At 38.3% G+C, this 19,965-nt stretch overlaps 2 protein-coding genes across 5 annotated transcripts; both read left to right on the top strand.

The window, feature by feature from the left end:
* Positions 1 to 2,084: 2,084 nt before the first annotated feature.
* Positions 2,085 to 10,420, top strand: LOC115016674 (GRAM domain-containing protein 2B-like). 2 transcript variants are annotated; one of them, XM_029444618.1, is made up of 14 exons: positions 2,085 to 2,316; positions 2,659 to 2,772; positions 3,670 to 3,757; positions 3,854 to 3,923; positions 3,994 to 4,097; positions 4,170 to 4,265; positions 4,342 to 4,413; positions 6,236 to 6,316; positions 6,489 to 6,600; positions 6,935 to 7,054; positions 7,967 to 8,039; positions 8,175 to 8,279; positions 8,413 to 8,497; positions 9,505 to 10,420. In XM_029444618.1, the coding sequence occupies exons 1-14, from the start codon at positions 2,228 to 2,230 to the stop codon at positions 9,541 to 9,543; spliced, it is 1,248 nt and encodes a 415-aa protein (XP_029300478.1). In that variant the 5' UTR covers positions 2,085 to 2,227; the 3' UTR covers positions 9,544 to 10,420. The 2 variants fall into 2 exon arrangements, with proteins under 2 accessions (XP_029300478.1, XP_029300480.1); XM_029444620.1 differs by lacking the exon at positions 2,085 to 2,316 and adding an exon at positions 2,402 to 2,471.
* A 2,728-nt stretch (positions 10,421 to 13,148) lies between these two features.
* Positions 13,149 to 19,146, top strand: LOC115016852 (TNF receptor-associated factor 2-like). 3 transcript variants are annotated; one of them, XM_029444924.1, is made up of 12 exons: positions 13,149 to 13,350; positions 13,425 to 13,564; positions 13,874 to 14,083; positions 14,700 to 14,799; positions 15,361 to 15,459; positions 15,670 to 15,831; positions 15,946 to 16,020; positions 16,644 to 16,718; positions 17,114 to 17,686; positions 18,390 to 18,567; positions 18,665 to 18,813; positions 18,899 to 19,146. In XM_029444924.1, the coding sequence occupies exons 3-12, from the start codon at positions 13,896 to 13,898 to the stop codon at positions 19,115 to 19,117; spliced, it is 1,818 nt and encodes a 605-aa protein (XP_029300784.1). In that variant the 5' UTR covers positions 13,149 to 13,350; positions 13,425 to 13,564; positions 13,874 to 13,895; the 3' UTR covers positions 19,118 to 19,146. The 3 variants fall into 3 exon arrangements, with proteins under 3 accessions (XP_029300784.1, XP_029300782.1, XP_029300785.1); XM_029444922.1 differs by lacking the exon at positions 13,425 to 13,564; XM_029444925.1 differs by lacking the exon at positions 13,425 to 13,564 and having other exon boundaries at positions 14,721 to 14,799.
* The last annotated feature ends 819 nt before the right edge of the window (positions 19,147 to 19,965 follow it).

A 19,965-nucleotide genomic window follows, 5' to 3' on the forward strand; every position in this document is an offset into this window, starting at 1 on the left:
ATAATATTTATGTTATCGTCCCCAAAGGAGGATTTTGCTTTGGCAATATTGCCACAAAGAGCTGCAATAAATGTAATACAATACGTAGTAAACATTAAACCATAATACATAATGCAGAAAACTAAATGCACCAGTGCCTGTTTCTGATGAACTACAAAAGCAACGATTAACATGTTTTCGTGTGTGTTTTACACGTTGGAAGCAAACAAAAGATCTGAAGTACTGGTGTTTACACTTTTCTTTTTGATTAAACAAATTAAGTGTTAATAAGTGAGCTGGATAGCGCTGTTTCCCCCTGTTCCCAGTCTTTATGCTAAACTAAGATAATCCAGGCTCTAGCAATACTTTTGGGAATGACATAATCACAACATGTATTTATTTTCAGAGCATTGAAACTTTTATTTTGACATTCAGTATATCTCGATCAAGTGGACATTCACATCTCCATTAAAACAATAATTGTCTGTTTTGACTCTAATTATAGCGTCTGAAATTTATGTCACTACAACCCTGTCACATTTATTTGGAGACGTGAACTAGTAAACAAACTCTCCATGTCTCCCTGCTCTCCCTTTTCTGTGAATAAGCAGGCAGTTTATAACGGAGCTTTCCGACCTTTGACCCCTTGTTCCTTGTCAGCCATGATTAATGGCAGGCTAACTAGCTGCTAGCTTGCATTGTCTCCTGGATACTTAATGAACTCTGACAAGTCTTTTCCTCCCTCAGCTGATGTTTTCATTAAATGCTGCAACAGTGACGCCTGGAGGCCTATGAAAGGAATCAGAATTTGATTTATTGCAAAGTATAAAAGGAATCTGCTTTGGTGTGTAAAGATGCATAAACACAGTAACAGAAATTAAATTGTTAAGATAAGAGCACAAAAAGAGAGAAATATATTTTAAAAAACTAAGGTTGCAAAGGTTCACAGTACGGAGAATGAGGAAGAGTTTGTAGAGATATAGTCACACAGATGTGTGTAAATTGTAACGCACGTGTTAATGTAACACATCGTGTCTATGGGAGGAGACAAATACCGACGACACCGCATCATACACGTGTTTCATAACATCTAAATAACAATATAGGTGTACATGTTTTAGATGCTTAATACTTATTTTATATTCCGTCAAACTTCCCTTCTTTTGCTCTATCCTCAACTTCTGCTGTAGATATTACAAAACACCCAAAATGTGTAATAAAGAAAAGAGCAGACGACGTCCCTGAAGAGCCCCAACAGACACTACTACACAAACCACAGGTTCATCAACAATACACTGAATTTTATCATCTTATATTTTTCAAACCTTAATAAGAATAGCATCTATGGTTGTCAAATAAATGTAGTGGAGTAGAAAGTACAATATTCCCCTCTGAGATTGGACATAACGATAAAATGGATGTTAGTACAAATACCTCAAGAGGTGGAAGAAGGTTTAGAAGTGGGAGTATTGTGCAGAAAAGTGCAAATGTTCTGCATTTAAAGTTGTAATACACAACTACAGTATTAGAATAAAAATAAACTTGGTACCAAAAGTAAAAGTCCTCATTATGAAGAATGGCCCACATCAGAATAACATATAATATTATTGGATTATGTACACATTCCTTCTTTATGGATTATAAGTGTACATCATTTTAATGTTGATTATGTTTTGTATTATTAACCTGAATCTGTAAAGTGGAGTAAGCAGCAGAACATGGAAATACTCAAGTAAAGTACCTCAAAATAGTACTTTAGTCCAGTAATGTAATCCATTATTGTATTTTGCTGATAGCACGTCTGCACTGAATAGTCACGTGAGGGTGCAGACATGCTGCCCCCTGCTGGACGTCCCTCGCAACTACACTCTGTTATAAGTTTTAAGTTTGACACTTGCAGGAAGTTGACTAACAACAAAAAGAACATTTGGAACCAGCTACTCAAAGTTTGTTGGACTCTTTCAACCTTATGAAAAGTTTCCCTGTTTCCCTATTTTCTGCAAGCTCCCCCCCCCCCACACACACACACACACGATTGAATCCGCCTCTGCAGCAGGAGTCTTCTTCTTCCCTCTTGTTCCTGATGTTGTTCCCTGCCGCTCCCTCCCCCTATCCCGGCTCCTCCTCTGCCGGCCGACCTCCTCGGTGCACCGAGCCGTTTTCCAAAAGAAAACTTTGTGTGCCGGCTTCCTGAAACTTCCGTGGAGCCGATGGAGGGAGACGCGTAAGATATGAAATATAAAACAACATGGTACTGATGACCGAGCAGGCGGACAGACCTCTGACGCCGTTATCCCCAGCGGAGCAACTTTCCTACTCCCGAGGGAATCGGTCGACGTAAGTCTGGATAAGATGGAGAGGAAGGGCCCGCGTTGCCTTCCAGGCCTAATGCATTGTGGTTATTTGCATTCATGTCCTGCATTTTTACATTTAAAAGAATACTCACTCTTAATGGATTCTTGCAGCGTACGTGGCACCGAGAAGCAGATATGGTTAATGTGCACCTATTTATATTATGTTCTAGTTTTTCATTATAACTTGTGCGTTGCTCTTTTGAATTGCTCTTTGGCGTTTTGTGTGCAATACTTGCAGATATGTTGCATGTTTATACACGTTTGACAGTGTTGTGTAAGTGATTTATGTGCAGAAAAAGAGAATAGCCCTGTGTGATGTGTGCAGGGCTGATGTGGATCATGGAGGAGAGAGGAAGCATGGAGGGTCCCCTGCAAACCCTCAGTGTGTGGAGTCAGAGGCAGACCCCCCAGAGAGCAGGAAGAAACCAGCCAGCATGAGGTGAAGAACATTTTATATTGTCCTCTGAGTGTCTGCTCATATTTAAACCTGATTTATCAGCCAAAACTCTGTTGTTTACGTCATTCTTCAAGCAAAAACAATGCAAGAGTTGATGTTTTATATCACTTTAAATAGAATATATTAAAGTTTTGGACTGTTGGTCGGACAAAGCAAGACCTTTGAAGACTTCACTTTAGACTTTTTTGACTTTTTTACAACAACTAATTGAGAAAATAATTGGTAGATTTTTATTTTCTATTTATTCAATCCATTATTTAAACTTATTGTGAGCGTGTGTACGACATGTACACATATAATAATACCATACAGTTTAAGCATGGACACACACACAAGTCAAACATTACTTTCTCATGACTTGTGGAGTTGCACATTTGTGGGTTTTATAATAGTTATTTGTAGAAAACAACTAAATATAAATATTTTGAAGTGTTAAAACAACTTCATGTAGATTCTTTGAGTCTAGATTAAATCTTTCTCGTTTTTGGATTGTTTCACATTAACACGTGGCCTTTATGGCACAAATGTTAATATATAATCATCTTTAGTGATATATTAAAAGCTTAAATGATTAATTTGCAACACTCTGAAGAAAAACAAAGAATATAAGTCAAATTAAATCATATCACAGCTTAAATATCACTGTAATTCCACCTGACTGCTGAGTACCTGCATGAAATGCTGTTTACATGTTGTTGTGTAAGCAGTCTTTATATAACCACAGCTGACAGCGTGCAAAGCCAAATGAAGGACATAATACATTCTGTGAGCGTCACAACACAAGTGTGTATCACGAGTTATAGCACTAAAAGCTGATATACCCCAACTGTCCTCCTCAGGTGTCGCATTGACGTTAACACTGGACTTTTTATTTGTCAGATTGAAACCTGTGGAGCTGCTTTCACCAGTGCTGACTCCGAATGACTGTGAAACAAAGTTTGAAAGGAAGAAATCCCAGCCCAGCCCCGTACGTACACATCTAATCTAATCACCAAACTCTTAACAAATTTGACACGTTTTTTGCAGTTTCAAAATAAAATGTCTTATTCTGTTTTGTTTTTAGTTATCAAAGACAAACGTGCATTATCATAAGTTATTCAAGGAGATCAGCAAAGATGAGCTCCTCAAACAAAGTAAGTTTCACATTCTCCTTTCACATAGAGAAGCAAAGGAACTGTTCTTACGTGTTGTTTGTGCCCACAGGCTACACGTGTGCCCTGCAGAGAGACATTTTGTATCAGGGCAAAATGTTCGTGTCTGATAACTGGGTCTGTTTCCACTCCAAAGTCTTTGGCAGAGATACAAAGGTATGATATTGTAAGTGTGATGCAGTTCATGTTTAATGGCTGAATTCTGTAACACGGTGGTGTGTTCTCCAGATTTCAATCCCTGCGGTTACTGTGACGTTTATCAAAAAAACTAAAACGGCGTTATTAGTGCCAAACGCTCTGGTGATCGAAACAACAATTGATCAGGTAAGAATGCAGTTTTGTTTTTACCCTTTTTAACACAAACATGAAAGTGATTCTGAATTAAGATGATGTTTTCCAGCATGTGTTCGTGTCCTTCCTCTCTCGAAACTCCACCTACAAAATCCTGAAGTCCATCTGCATTCATTTAGAGGTAAATATCATCTTCTTTAAAACTAATATTGTATTCAGTTCTATCGATTTTGGATTTTTCTGAAACATTTTATTGTGGTGGGATCATCTGGTGAAGTCTGGTATTGTTATTATTAAACAGTAAATTGAATATCTTTGTTTGGTTGCAGTTTGAAGGCTTACTCTTTAGCTGTAGGAAATAACACATATAATAACAATAACACACAAATATTTTGACATTTGGGGAAATACACTTATCTGTTTTCATGTCAGCCTTTTGCAATTATGCACCAAAGCTATGGAACACTTTACCTGCAGACATTAGGGAGGCAAGCTCGCTCAGTATCTTCAACAGTAAGCTAAAAACATATCTCTTTACTTAGCCTTTTAATGGTGATATTTTATATCTCTTTAATGCTGCTACTTTATGCCACTTTAAACTCATTTAAATGCTTTTATTAAAGCTGCTATTTTATCTCTTAACTATTAGCCTTTTCCACTTTTACTATTTTGCTATTTAATACTATTTTTAATGCTATTTACTATTTTTATTCTGCTATTTACTATTTTTATTCTGCTATTTAATACTATTTTTAATGCTATTTACTATTTTTATTCTGCTATTTAATACTATTTTTAATGCTATTTACTATTTTTATTCTGCTATTTTAATACTATTTTTAATACTATTTTTTAATGCTATTTACTATTTTTATTCTGCTATTTAATACTATTTTTAATACTATTTTTATTCTGCTGTTTAATACTATTTTTAATACTATTTTTAATGCTATTTACTATTTTTATTCTGCTATTTAATACTATTTTTAATACTATTTTTAATGCTATTTCACATTTACATCAACATTGTGATTATTGTACTGTAAATGTATAATGTTGTACTAATGTTTATGTTTTTGCTGTGAAGCACTTTGAGCTGCAATTCTTGTATGAAAGGTGCTATACAAATAAAGCTTATTATTATTATTATTGTTATTATTATTATTATTATTGTTATTATTATTATTATTATTATGAGATGAAAAGAGTTTGTACAACTCTCATATTTGTACACTAAATATCAGGCTACCGCCAGCACCCGGCTAGCTTAGCTTAGCACAAAGGCTGTGAACCGGGTGAAACCGCTTGCCTGGCTCTATCCACAGGCACATCTACTTCGTTAAAGAGGGTCAAACAATCCTTTGTTTGTTACCTCCCCAGCAGCAAACAGCCGACAGACACAGTTAGAGACGAGCTGGTGAACACGGTGGAGCATTTAGCGCAGGGGTGTCAAACTCATGTTAGTTCAGCGGCCACATGCAGCACAATGTGATCTCAAGTGGGCCGGAGCAGTGACATCACAGCATAATAACCTGTAAATAACCACAACTCACAATGTTTCCCTTCGTTTTAGTGCAAAAAAGTACAAATACATTCTGAAAATGTTCTTTTACAAAACATTATGAACAACCTGACATTGCTTAAGAAACAAAGGAGCAATTTGCACAATATTATCAGTTTATCATTTACACATGTGTGTTACAACGTACAGATCACAGTGTATCTACAAAGGTACAAAACATTTAGTCACAGGTATCTGGAACAGTATTTTACTTTATGATCAAAACAACACATTTTTACACTTTGCAAAGTCATCCCGCGGGCCGGACTGGACCCTCTGGCGGGCCGGTTTTGGCCCCCGGGCCGCATGTTTGACTCCCCTGATTTAGCGGTTTAAGAAAGTGGTGGAGAACAGAGCTAAAAGAGACACAAAAACAAAACTTCCTTTAAAAAACGAAAGATATTTTCTTCTACATACTGATGTGTGTACTCTGTCGTTCCAGCTGGATAAGACTTGTAGCAGCTCCGTTATTTCCTCCTGTGAAAACAGCGTCAGAGGGAAATGCCCATCGTCGCTTCCTCTGGTCAGTCAGGGGTCTGTTTGTCCAGTTTTATGGGATGTTTTTGTACAGGATGTAGTTCGTGTTTCATATGTTCCACTGTGCTCAAAGATCTACAGAAATACCCTCTTCTCGTGTTATACAATACCCTCTCTGTATGTGATACCCATTGTGTATTATATTACGTGCACGGCAGGACTTTTCTGCAGACTTCTCGGACCTCGATGGGATTGTGCAACAAAGACGTCAGGAGATGATGAAGAGCAGCAGCTCCTGGTCTCAAACTCCAGATTATGACAACATAACTGGTGAGTGCTCGCTCCTCATCCCTTTATGTGAACTTCTACCTTTTACAAAGCTACTGTACACTTACATTAATCTAGTGTACACACACTATTGTAGTGTTTTTTCCTCACACCAAATGTGCTTAGGGTGTCGGGTGTCACTGCGGCTCCGACAGTCTTAAGTTTGCAAATAGCGGAAGAGAAGCAAAGTGACATTTGAGCCATTGAGGCTATGCTTTGCTCCCATTTTACAAGCAAACATAGAGCAATTGTTGATCTTTAAAGACGTTATTGTGTCTATTAATAATATTTACTCAGGCAGCCAGACTCACGGGTTCCTTTCTGTTTATTTGAGCAGACTTCAGCAGCCTCCCGGACACATTTCTGTGTAGTGCGGTGAAGAGCCGAGAGGTTTCAGTCCACGCTGACGTTCACCTTCAGACTCCAAGCCAAACGCACGGAGCGGCCCCGAAGAACGGTAGTTAAACACGGGATCCCTCTTGACTTAAAAGCAGCTTTGATAACACTTTTGGGATTTGTGGAAACATCAGTTATAAACCAAATATAGGAATAGTTTGGGATGATCTGAAGCTACCACCAGCAGCTGGTTAGCTTATCTTAGCATAAACACTGGAAACATCCTGACTGTCAGATATAAACCCCCCCTGGTAAACCCCATGTTGTTTTTACACTTGCATAAACAGGATATAATGTGTTAAAGTAATGAGCTTTAGAGATGCTGGTATGGGGATGTTGTTACCTTTGGACAGAGCCAGTCTAGCTGGTTCCCTCTGCTTCCAGGCTTTATGCTACGCTACGCTATTTGTATTTGTATAGCACCTTTCATACAAGAAATGAAAAGTACTACACAGGGAAAATAGACATAGAATGAACATAAAAGCAGGGATATATATGCCATGATTAAAGTCAAATAAGATGTCAAATATAAACAGTAAAAAATAAAATAAGAATAAATTAAATTAAATAGAATGCATAACATAAGATAGAAAATAAAACCCACTGAAAAATAATAATAATAATAATAAAAAAACAATATATATATTTATTATTATTATACAGATGACAAAATAATAAATAAAAAACAAATAATAATCAATAAATAGCTTTAAAAAATATTATTTATTTTGTGGTTAATAATATGCTCAAACAAATGAAATATGATTTAAACATATAGCTTATGCTGCATTGTGTTTGGATAAACACTCATGCATTTAATACTTGTTTGATATGCAGCGTACAGACATCAGAGTCGTATCAATATTCTCATCTAATGCATGAAAACAAAAAGCATATTTCCCAAAATGTTCCTTTTAATGTTGCAGCTCATTTATTTGTTTCCGTAAATATTTCTCTTTGTTTTTCCTTGTAGGGTCGACTAAGCTCAAAGACAAATCCTCACAGCCCCTGTCGTTACACACCATCCTCCTCATCTATTTGTTCTTGTGAGTAACGTCATGTGCGATACGACACTCTGAAAGGACAATTGTTCGATTTATTTCCATGATTTGGGCGTGTCAGCAGTCGTTCTGTGTGTCTGAATGTTTGATCCGTCACTGTGTTTGTGTGTCTCCTCACAGAGTTAGTGTTCTCGTCTTGTCCTCCTGTTACATGGCTTTCAAGATTGTGGCTCTTGAGCATCGTTTGAACTCCTTGGTGTCCATCGGCGAACACATTCGTAATGAGTAAGATCCAGACTCATGTTGTTATTAAGGTGTTTTTGGTGTCAGAGATGAAAAACAATGAACAAACGCTCTCGTAGTGCAGCATCACATGTTCATTTGGTTCATGACTTGTGACGTGCAAATGTTGTTGCAGAGACGCTGTGAGCCACAGGCCCCGGGATGAAGTGAATGCTGAAATGTATGGAGAACTGTCGTCTAACTTGTTCAAGCTGGAAAAGGTTTGCCAAGTTTTCATGCACGTGCACAGTAACAATGGTCACTGAGAAGGTCTGCTCCGTAGTTTAATATACATCATATATCAAAATGTTATAAATTGATTTGCATACAAGACAAACGTTTCGCACTGTTAAACCAAGAAGGGCGTGATTTCTGTTTTAAGTGCAGCTATTTACCGATATTCAAAGCGGTGAACAACACAGAGCACAAGGATCAATTCCTTTAAAAGAAATTATTAATCTGGCTACAGTAAATAAATAGTTCACCCTTATTTGATTTCTTGCGGCGAGTTATATGATGCACACTCTCGTGTCCTTACGACACAGCTAGAGACGGTTAGCTTAGCTTAGCATAAAAACAGCTAGCCTGGATCTACTCGATGACCTACCAGCACCTCTGAACTCACGAGTTAACGCGTTATATTTAGTTTAATGTGACGCCAGGCAGATTTTCTTGGTGTTTATTTGAATGGCATCCATTAAAATCACCTGCAGTTCCAGTCGTCTTTTTTTATAGAGGTATTTTTTATCAATGAGTCTCAATATGCTGACATTGAGGCTGTGGTGTTTGTGCTGCCGAGGCTGCTGTGTGTCCGTTCAGGTTTTGCTGAGCCGTGTGTTCAGTGATAAGAGTTCTGCTGAACCTGTTGATCCCTCTGTTGGCAGAGGTCCACTAATAAAACAACAGATTAATCCAGCAGGAATTACACAGGCTGTAATACAACCCCGGGTTGCATTAAAAGGTTAAACAAACGACATATAACATGTTCATTTGCGAGCTTCAGAGGTGCTAGTAGGCGACTTTTGTTACCTTCGGAAGGAGCCAGGCTAGCTGTTTCCCTCTGTTTCCAGTGTTTATGCTAAGCTAAGCTAACCAGCTGCTGGATGAAGCATCATATACACCGATACGAGAGTAATATCAATATCCTCTTCTAACTCTCGGCAAGTTCATAATAATGTCATGTTTTTAATTTGAGTCTGTTTTTAAGATGTCATGTTTTAAATCCTAGATTCAAAGAAGCCTGCGGAAGCTACTTGAAGAGACTTAAAAGAAGACTTTCGTCTGCCCGGACAGAAATTGTATTTTTTTTATTAGAGATGTTGGTTTATCACTGAAGATCAGCAGTGATCATATTTGGTAATAGATTTGTTGCCAAAGCACGGACAGCTCATACAGAAAGCTTTCTTGAAGCTGTGTGAACTTTTACTGAAATTGTGCAATAATAGCTTATTTTCCTCTTTCCACTCAGGACTATTTTATTACTTTTTCTTAACTAAATGTTATGCTGGAGGGTAACTGAAGTTTATTTTGCATTTCACAATAGAAATATTTTTCAAACATTTCTTAAAAGGTCAATCTTTGCTGTTTTTTAGAAGTTTTTTTGTTAGAATTAAGTTGTATGTATGTGTGTGTATATATAGATATGGATAGGGATGTTTGTACAACGACATTTATAGGAAAATTCTCTCTTACAGTGTGTAGTACCTAAAGATAGAAATGGGGCTGTCGGAGGCTTATGTACGGTGGCCCTGAAGGTCAAAACATGACATTTCACAAAACACACACAAAAAAATTAAAACACGACATTTCACAAAGAACTAAAACATTTTAAAAAAACACGGCATTTCACAAAACACATCAAGATTAACTCAAAGCAGAAACGGTCGGTACGCGTTGGACGATTCCTTGTTGCTGATTGGATGCACTCTCTTCTCTGTCAGGCTGCCACAAATGGAAATACTTCCTCATCATGCCTCGTGCCAGACTTTGTGGTATATGAACAGAATCAAACGACGGAAAAAGAAAAACCTGTCCCCGACAAAACGCCTGCCTGCATGAAGAAGAAGTATTTCCGTTTGTGGCGTCCAATCAGCGACAAGGAATCATTGTCCAATACGTACCTACCTTTTTCTAGATGTTTTTGTGTGTTTTTAAATGTTGTGTTTTGACCTTAAGGGCCACCGTACTTGAGTAGAGGTTTGCTAGGTGAAAACTAGGTATTTCTATTGTAAATAAGGCCCAATATGTACTTTTTAACGATGTAAATTGCAGGTTTATTCGCGTTATAACATTGATGAGCTTCTCAGATGATCATCATTATTATTTTTGAAATAGTCCTGCACATTTCCACAAAAACTTTTATTTTTGTTGCTGTTGTTTGTGTATTTAAAGACCTGTCAATCATTTCAGGAGCAATAGAAAAGAGAACTTGCGTTTCAACTATGGTGGTTTGTTTACATTTAGATCACAGACTGTGCCTTTACCTATCGTATGTATCACAGTCCTGAAATAAATGTCTCTCATACAGTTGAGCTGAATTTGTACTTTCTTTTTGGGAGCTGTCAGTCATCACTTATAAGCCACTAGATGTGTGTGATGGTGTCTGTTTGTTGTGTTCGGGACGTTACTGGCCATCAACTTCTTTAAAAAACATGGCGACCAAATGCCACTTTGAACACGCACTCAAGAGGAAGCTACAAGAATGGCGGACACAGAAAGAATGCAAATATAGCGCCGGGAAAACGCCCTGCGGCCAAAGCTTGCCAAGGAGGATGGGCCGACTGAATGTCGTGTTTACAAACCGCAACCGACAAATCCTACTCATTGTGCCTTTAAGTAAAAGTATATAATATCAGAAGAAATGTACTGAAAGTATCAAAAGTAAAAGTACTCCTTATACAGACTGCACCCACAGTCTTGCATATTGTTATATTGACGTGTTTCTGATGTTTAATTGATATAAATGCATCATATTTACTTTTAAATACTTTTAAAGGTGTGATACTTTTATGGTTTCTCACTACACCTCTTCTCAGGGCCGAGTGTAGACGTGCACTGTTAACTGTTATTACTTTATTGACTGTTAGGGCGTGATAATTATTCCTATTAATACAGGTGACATCATATAAGTACCAGCATTAACTTCACCCAATTTACAGCTGACGAGAGGACTAATCACAGGGATTGTGGGAGTGTCGGTACATTTACCCAAGTATTGTAATTAAAATACAAATTCAAGGTACTTCATGCCACTTTATATTTCTACTAGACATTTTAGAGGGAGATATTGATATTGTATATTGTGTTTTTAGACTAGCTACTACTATGTGCCATACAAAACTTTTAAAACATGATGCATTGTAAGAAATTAAATGACCCAACAGGTGTTTAAACAATTAGTCAATTATCCAGAAATGTATCAGTTCTGTTTGGATAAATGATTAATTGTTTTAAGACATGTTTCATGTAAAAAAGGCTGGAAACCGTTCATGGTTTCAGCTCCTCAAACGTAACTATTCAGCAGATTAATCCATCAATTGCAGCCAAATGAAAATGAATTAAAGGAGAAAACTGTGTAATCATTGATGCACAAGTAATAATTATCTAGTAATATACTATATAATGGTACATATATCATTAGATATGCAGTTCTCTGCATTGAGTACTTTTACTTTTGATACTTTAAGGACATTTTCCTGATAATAAACTATGTGACTGAATACTTCCTCCAGCACTGCTGGGTGTGCAGAGGATCTCATTTGCTGGTTTATTCTTTTTGTTCGTTTTGTAAATATTCGTGTGGTTGAATGTGAACACGTCTATTATTATGTTAAACAATCTTGAATTATAAACAACTAATCGCATAAATTGTCATGTAGTTTTCATGCCGTCAACTAATAATGTGAAATACAGCACGTGTGTAGATTTAAAGTACTTTGCATGGACACAATAACATATACATCTGTAAAATAAGTATATTTACTCAAGTAATGTACAATTTTTACAAGTATTTAGACTTCATGGTACTTTATACTTCTACTACACTACATGTCAGAGGAAAATATTGTACTTTTTACATAACTATATTTATCTGACAGCTTTAGTTACTTTGCAGATTCAGATTTGTATTACAAATTTAATCAGTTATCATGTATTATTATTATTATTATTATTATTATTATTATTATTATTATTATTATTATTATTATTATTATTATTGATTAGGACAAAACTTAATTGATTGATGTAGTATTGCTACTTTTATTTAAAGTAAAGGTTGTGAGTACTTCTTCCACAACTGTAAAGATCCTCCATTACAAGTAAAAGTAATATATTGTAAATGTAAGTATTATCAGGAAAATATACTTTAAGTATCAAAAGTAAAAGTACTCAATGCAGAGAACTGGCCCCTATGAGTGTATGTAATATATTTGATGATGTACTTTATATACTGTATGTACTATTATATAGTAAAGACAATACTTGTAAATACTTTATAAAGGGTTCCTTATTGTACCCTTTGTATAATATATATATATATATATATATATATATATATATATATATATATATATATATATATATATATATATATATATACATAAATATACTGTAGGCCTATATAGGTATAGTTATATCATTTCATACAAAAATACATATATATATATATTTATATAACATAAAAAGACAGATGCAAAAAGGAGCAACATTAAGAAACAAACGCATGCATTATAAAATCTGCTATCTGGATTTTTATTTCACAACAAAGCAAACCCGCCCACTCGTGAGTTTTGAACCAATGACACGTGCGCCTCCACATCTCGTCTGCCTATCAACCCGCGTGCAGCCCACTGCATGACGTAACACCCAGTCTGAAAGTGCAATGGCGATATTGGACAATAACAGCCATCGCTTTTGGGGGACCACATCTTTATTATGTGGCTAACGTTAAAGAAAACTAGCTGCGAAACCACATTTAATATCGGCACGCTGCGCGAGCGACTACCTGCTGCCAGGGGAGGTGATTTCACAGCCTCTGCACGCGATGACAGTTTAGACTAAAATAAAAACGCTGGTAAGTGCAAACTCTAGTGATTGCAACAGCGTTTGCAAAAAAGCTTTTTCCAGTTGGTAAATGGTTTCTTTCAGGCTGCAAGCTTCAGATTTCAAAGGGGCGTGGCGGCGTGCTGGGTACCACTTCTGACTAAAAGGATGCTGATAGCTTAGCAACAGCGACAAGGAAGCAGAGGAGAGACAATGGATGTGCGATTTGTCAGCATCGTTACTGGGTAGGACGAGCAGAGCGTGTATTGTTTGAGTGGAAAGAGAGGCAGCAGCATCAGTTTGTGCCAAGTCAACCACAAGAAGCAGCCATGAATGCAGACTCGAAATGTAAACAAAGGGTGTGGGCCTTTCAGCTGGCCTGTGAAAAGGAACCATGTTGATTATTAAAGCAGGATAAGATGTGTTAAAGGCTGTTAAAGTGAAATATTCCCCACTCTTCTTCTCTATAACTGTTGCAAGTCTTCTTCTTCTTCTTCTTCTTCTTCTTCTTCTTCTTCTTCTTCTTCTTCTTCTTCTTCTTCTTCCCCCTCCAGGTGTGACGTGTGAACAGACACCATGGCCACACAGGAGCCGTCCCCTCCCTCGTCCATGGAGAGCAATAAACCCGGCTTCCCCAAGAAGATCCTGGGCAACAAGCTGGAGGACAAACACCTGTGCAACTGCTGCCACAACATACTCAGACGACCGTTTCAAGCCCAGTGTGGACATCGCTTCTGTTCCTACTGCTTCAACATGACTGTCAGGTGAGGCCAGAGTGTGTACCATGTGTGTTTTTAGGGGTTATCTGCAGTGTGTAAGAAGTCAAAGTAGCGATATCACAGTACTGCAAGTAAAAGACATGCATTCACAAATTTACTTAAGTAAAAGTACCGAAATATTAGCATCAAAATACACCGAAAGTACAAAAAGTACTGGTTATGCAGAATGAGCCGTTTCACAATAATATATATTATATTATTGTATTTTGGGAGTATCTGCATTGGTGGAAGAAATACTCTGTTACAGGTAAAAGTACATAAGCATTGAAATATACTTAAAGTAACTTAAAGTATTATGCAGAAGGACCCATTTCAGAATCATGTATATTATATTATCGGATTGTTTCTGCATGAAAAGTAATTTTAACTCCTTTATTTACTGCTGTGTAGCTTAATCTATAATAAGACATAATAATTAATTTATTGATTATATTGTGTATTTATAATCTGAATAAGAAAAGAAACTAGTACTATTAGTATTAATGCAGTAAAAAGTGCAATATAAGTATAAAGAAACCTCACAATTGTACTTAAATACAGTAATTGAGTAACTATACTTTTCACCACTGGGTATCTGATGTTTTAATTTACATTTTTATAGTATAATGTTTTTTTATTGCAGTAATGGACCCCAGAAATGCAGTGCCTGTATTAAAGAGGATATCTTTGAGGATCCTACATCGCTTTTGAAACAAGGATGTGTGAGTATCAACACATTTCTCTTGAGTTGGATTTTTTTGTTGAATTTCTTGATATGATTTGGATGCATAATCATAATCGTTATTTGATGAATCGTTTTGTCTAAAACAAAATCAGAATATAGTGAAATATTCCGAAAGATATGCATAAAAATCATCGTCATTAGAATATGCATGTAAATAATACTAATAACTTTATCTAAATCGTCAAACACAGTAAAACAAGGAATAAAAACATGCATTTAAGTGTTTACAGTGGAAGAAGCACGTGCATATTTTACTTTAGTAAAGGTAGTAATACCGCAGTGTAGGAATACTCCTGCAAAAATCTTACTTAAGTAAAATGACATAAGTATTAGCATCAGAATATATCAGTGAGCTGCAGTAGCTTTATTTGTGAGCAGATATGCAGGATCTTCTCAATGCACTCTTAAAAACAAAAGTAAACATACAGCGCTAAAGGAACTTTTGAATATCTTTCTTGAACATAAATAATCTCTAAAATGAAACGAGGGAAGGTGGAGAATCGTTGCAGTGTGACGGCAGAGCCTTTTGTTTTTTCAGGCTTTTCCTGACAACGCAGTTCGAAGAGAAGTTGAAAACCTTTCAGCGATTTGTATCCATGAAAATTGCACTTGGAAAGGCAGCATTAAAGAGTATGAGGTGAGGAGACATTTGACCTACTTTCAGAATTCCTTTTTTCTTTATATTTCTGTTTGACATTTTGTTTTTAGATGGTCCCAAAATGTGTTTTTGCTGATCTGTCTATGTACTGTTTACTACATGTTGCTAGCTTAGCTTATCTTGCTTTGAATGCACAGAGACAGTGAAGGCACCACGCAGGTTAACAACTTAAAACTATACTTTTTACAGCTGAGCCACGAGGGAAAGTGTGACTTCATGATCATCCCCTGCCCTTCCTGTAAAGAACGAATTCGCTTCAATGAACAGGAGCGCCATAATGAGCGAGAGTGCCCGGAGAGAACACTCAACTGCAAGTACTGCAAGGAGCCATTTCACTTCAAAAACATCAAGGTTAGAAATCATTTATTTAGACTTTGCTAAGATGCTCGGCTTGTCTGAGTTGCCGCAGCGCATCGCAGAAGCTCTTTGTGTGTGTGTGTGGAAAACATTGTCTTTTTGTTTCAGGCACATGATGAGATCTGTCCCAAGTACCCGATGATCTGTGAAGGCTGTGCCAAGAAGAAAATACCCAGAGAAAAGGTGAAACTGTTCCCGACGTGCAGACGAGATGGAAACATTTTGTTGCAGGATAAAGGTCGCAGTCCCACGGAGCTACTTATTACCAGATTGTGCCTCTCGTGTGTTGTCATTACATTCAAGTCACATAGCTGGGGATTTAGTTTTCCTGAAAACCTTGTACGGTACTTGGAAATCTTTGAAGGTATTTCCACAATCCTCAAAGACTCTTGAAACCATCTGGAAGAAAAGATAATCTGTCAAGATAGAAAGATAAAAAAAGATTTTATGTTCTCACTCCATTTCCTTTCCAGCCAGAAATTACATAAGACTGTGCTATATAAGGGTGGTGTTAAAAACATAATACAAAGAAACAGCTAACATAGGGTACCTTCGTTTGGATTAGAAAAGAAAACCTATAAATAAATATTTATACAGAAAATCTTTTCATCCAGATGCTTTTAGGATTCTGTAAATATCTTCTAACAGCTATAAATGTTGTTCATCGACCTTCTGGGTTCTTCAAAGATCGGGCTTAGCTCTGTGGACACGGATGTAACAATAATACATGAGAAGCACTAGTAGCTACTAGTAGCTACTAGTAGCTCCTATGCTAACATTTCTCATTTTTAATGTTTATTTTTCAGTATGTGGATCACATTAAGTTCTGCAGCAAATTCAGAACTCCGTGTCGATTTCATGTCGTGGGATGTGATATGTCTGTAAGTAGCCTGATTGATAATAACTTTTATACACACACACACACACACACACACACACATTTTTCATGCAATAATGCCAGAAAATGCTGTTCTCAGCCTCTCAAATATGGAGATTTCCTGCTTTTCTCTGTTTTATATGTTATTATCTGAATATCTTGGGTTTGCGACTGACAAAACAAGAAGTTGAATAACATCACCTCAGACTCTGAGAAACCTTTTCACAATTTTCTGACATTTTATAGACCAAATAATTAATCTAGAAGACAATCAGCAAATGAATCGATAATGAAAATAATCGCCAATTGCAGCCCTGGACCCCCCCAGTCCAAATAAACTATCCGACTGCATGCATGTACTTCTATTTAACTTTCCTCCTGTCGCCTCCCTTTTTGTAGGTGGAAAAGGAAAAGATTCATGACCATGAGCGCACCTATGCCTACGAGCACCTCAATCTGTTGCTGCACTACATTATGGGCATGAAAGTGAGCATGGAGGGCCTGCAGCCCCAGGGATTGGAAGTAGCCGGACATAAACTGGTGGAATTGCAACATTCCCTCAGGGAGCTTGAGGCCAGAGTCTCTCAGCTTAGCACCACCTCCTCTGGGCCTCCCGTGCAGGGAGCCGCCGCCGCCGCCTCCTCCTCATCCTCCAGCTCCGGCCCCCCCGGTCCACCCGCTTCAGCTCCTCTCCTTCCACCTCCCACCCTGGCTCCCACTCTGTCTGTGTCTACCTCCTTCACGCCCCTGCCCAGCTCGGTGGGTGCGGCGCTGGAGCTCCAGCTCCACAGCGAGAAGACCAAAGTGGTGGAGCTGGGTCGCAGGTGTACGGAGCTCGAAGTTAAATCCGGCACGTTTGAAAATGTGGTGTGTGTCCTGAACAGAGAGGTGGAGCGGTTTGCCACCACCATGGAAGCCAGCAACCGTCAGCACAAACTGGACCAGGACAAGATCGAGGCTCTGAGTAACAAGGTAGGACTGGAACTGCGAGTTTACATAACAAAATCACTTCTGGAAGTCATCATGTAGATGGATAGTATGATGATTCACATAGTTTTAGATTCCGTTTTACTTCCACATTATCTCTGATCATTACAAATAAACATCTATGAATCTGCTTGTTCCTTATAACTTCAGAACTTGCCTGAGAATCTTCACGTTTTTAAGTTTTATTCAGTATCAAAGTAATGCAGTGATAGTTGTCTGTACATCCATGGGTACATTGTACACAGGAACTGCTAATAGGTCATTCGGCACACTTCTCATGATGCCATTTTGCCAAAATGTTAACAAAAATGGGCTAAAAACACACGATTTAAGTTGTAGCCCACGTTGCTACTCAATGAATCCATAGTGGCATTACACTTCCTGTTTACATCCACCAATATGGGATGGTAGTTCCAAAACTTAGACCCTCATTACCAGGTTCATCAACATAGTTCTATATTCCTGGAGCACCGACACGCTCCTCCATTCATCATTCATCATTCATATACAGATATTTGTGTTGTATTGAAATATTGACAAATAAACTCAAGAATTGCAATGTTTTCCCCATAAAACTGTCCTTAACACGTACAACTCGCATGCAAAGTGGTGGCCTTTCTGAGCAACTGTAAAATAAAAATACAGTATATGTTAAAGCACAATGTGTGTGTGTGTGTGTGTTTTCCAGGTGCGACAGCTGGAGAGGACAGTGGGGCTGAAGGACTTAACGGTGGCTGAGATGGAGGGCCGACTGAGGGAAATGTCAGCCACAACCTTTGATGGCGTCTTTGTCTGGAGGATCTCTGATTTTGCCAAAAAGAGACAGGATGCCATCGCAGGTCGAGCCCCTGCCATGTTTTCACCAGGTAAAGTCTATTATTACAGAGTAGAAAGCTTCATTCTGGACCCAATCTGAATCCGACCCGTAGAAAGCTGAATTTCTTTTCCCTTTGTTGCTTCCAGCCTTCTATACCAGTAAGTACGGCTATAAGATGTGTCTGCGGATCTATCTGAATGGAGATGGGACAGGGCGTGGCAGCCACTTGTCCTTGTTCTTTGTGGTGATGAGGGGACTGAGCGACGCTCTGCTCAAATGGCCTTTCAACCAGAAGGTAAAAGACAAAGAAAGATATTTTGTTTGGTAACAGACTGCTGTTTCGCTGCGTGTAACATCTCTCTCATTTGTCTTACTTCCAGGTAACTCTGATGCTGCTGGACCAGAGCAACAGGGAGCACATCATCGACGCCTTTCGACCCGATGTCACGTCATCTTCCTTCCAGCGACCGGTGAGCGAGATGAACATCGCCAGCGGCTGTCCGCTCTTCTGCCCGCTCTCCAAGCTCGATGCCAAGAACTCATACATCCGCGACGACACCATCTTCATCAAGGCGATCGTGGACCTCACCGGCCTCTAGGCGGCCTCACCGGGTGGTACAGTTTGGCAACCAGGCAGCTCTTTGACCATTTAAGGCTTAATTTTGGCTCAGTCGTGGTCCCTTTAGGGCTCTGTTCAGGCATCTCACTGTCCCCTGCAGCTTTAGGGAGACAAACATGCTTGCAACTGTATGCTACATGTGGCTGCAGTCTGCTCCGTCCAGACGGCACTGGCATTGTCATATCCAGGTGATCTCCATGCGAGTACTACCGTCATTGCTGTACATTTCGGGTGCAAAACCTTTTTTTCTTTCGACGTCACAACACCTGTCCCACGGTGGATAAAAAGTCACTTCAGTTGTGCACATACGTTTTCAGTTAAAGCACACAGACGCGAGCGCCAGCGCAGGTTGGTCAGTGCAGTGTTGAGAAGAAGCTGAGATGTCAAAGTGAACAGTTATGATGGAGTGGAAAGCATCTTCTTCTTTTCATCTCCTACGTTTGGAGAGACGTTACAGAACATGCAGAGTGTGTTAGAGCATTGGAGGATTGTAGACTACAGATAGTTCATGTGATCATTCTGATGATTTATAATAGAGTTAGAGCATGGCTTGGTGCAGTTTTTGCTTTTTCTTGCAGATTGTGGATATTGTGAGCTTCTCAATTCCAGTGTCGAGTGAATTTGCATAGACAAACGTGGAGTTATGTTATGAATAAGATTACAGGCGTTTGTTTGCCTTTTTTTTTGCGCAAAGTGCATGCCGCTGGCGTTTTTAAGTATAAAATGGCTCCTTATTTTGACTGAGCTTTATGAAAGGTTTCCTCGTTTGTTGTTAAACTTGTTAGTGAATTAGCCATCCGTGATGGTGGACATTGCCTGCATGTCTTT

Source organism: Cottoperca gobio, chromosome 12 (genome assembly GCF_900634415.1).
Source record: "Cottoperca gobio chromosome 12, fCotGob3.1, whole genome shotgun sequence".
Lineage (NCBI taxonomy): Eukaryota > Metazoa > Chordata > Actinopteri > Perciformes > Bovichtidae > Cottoperca > Cottoperca gobio.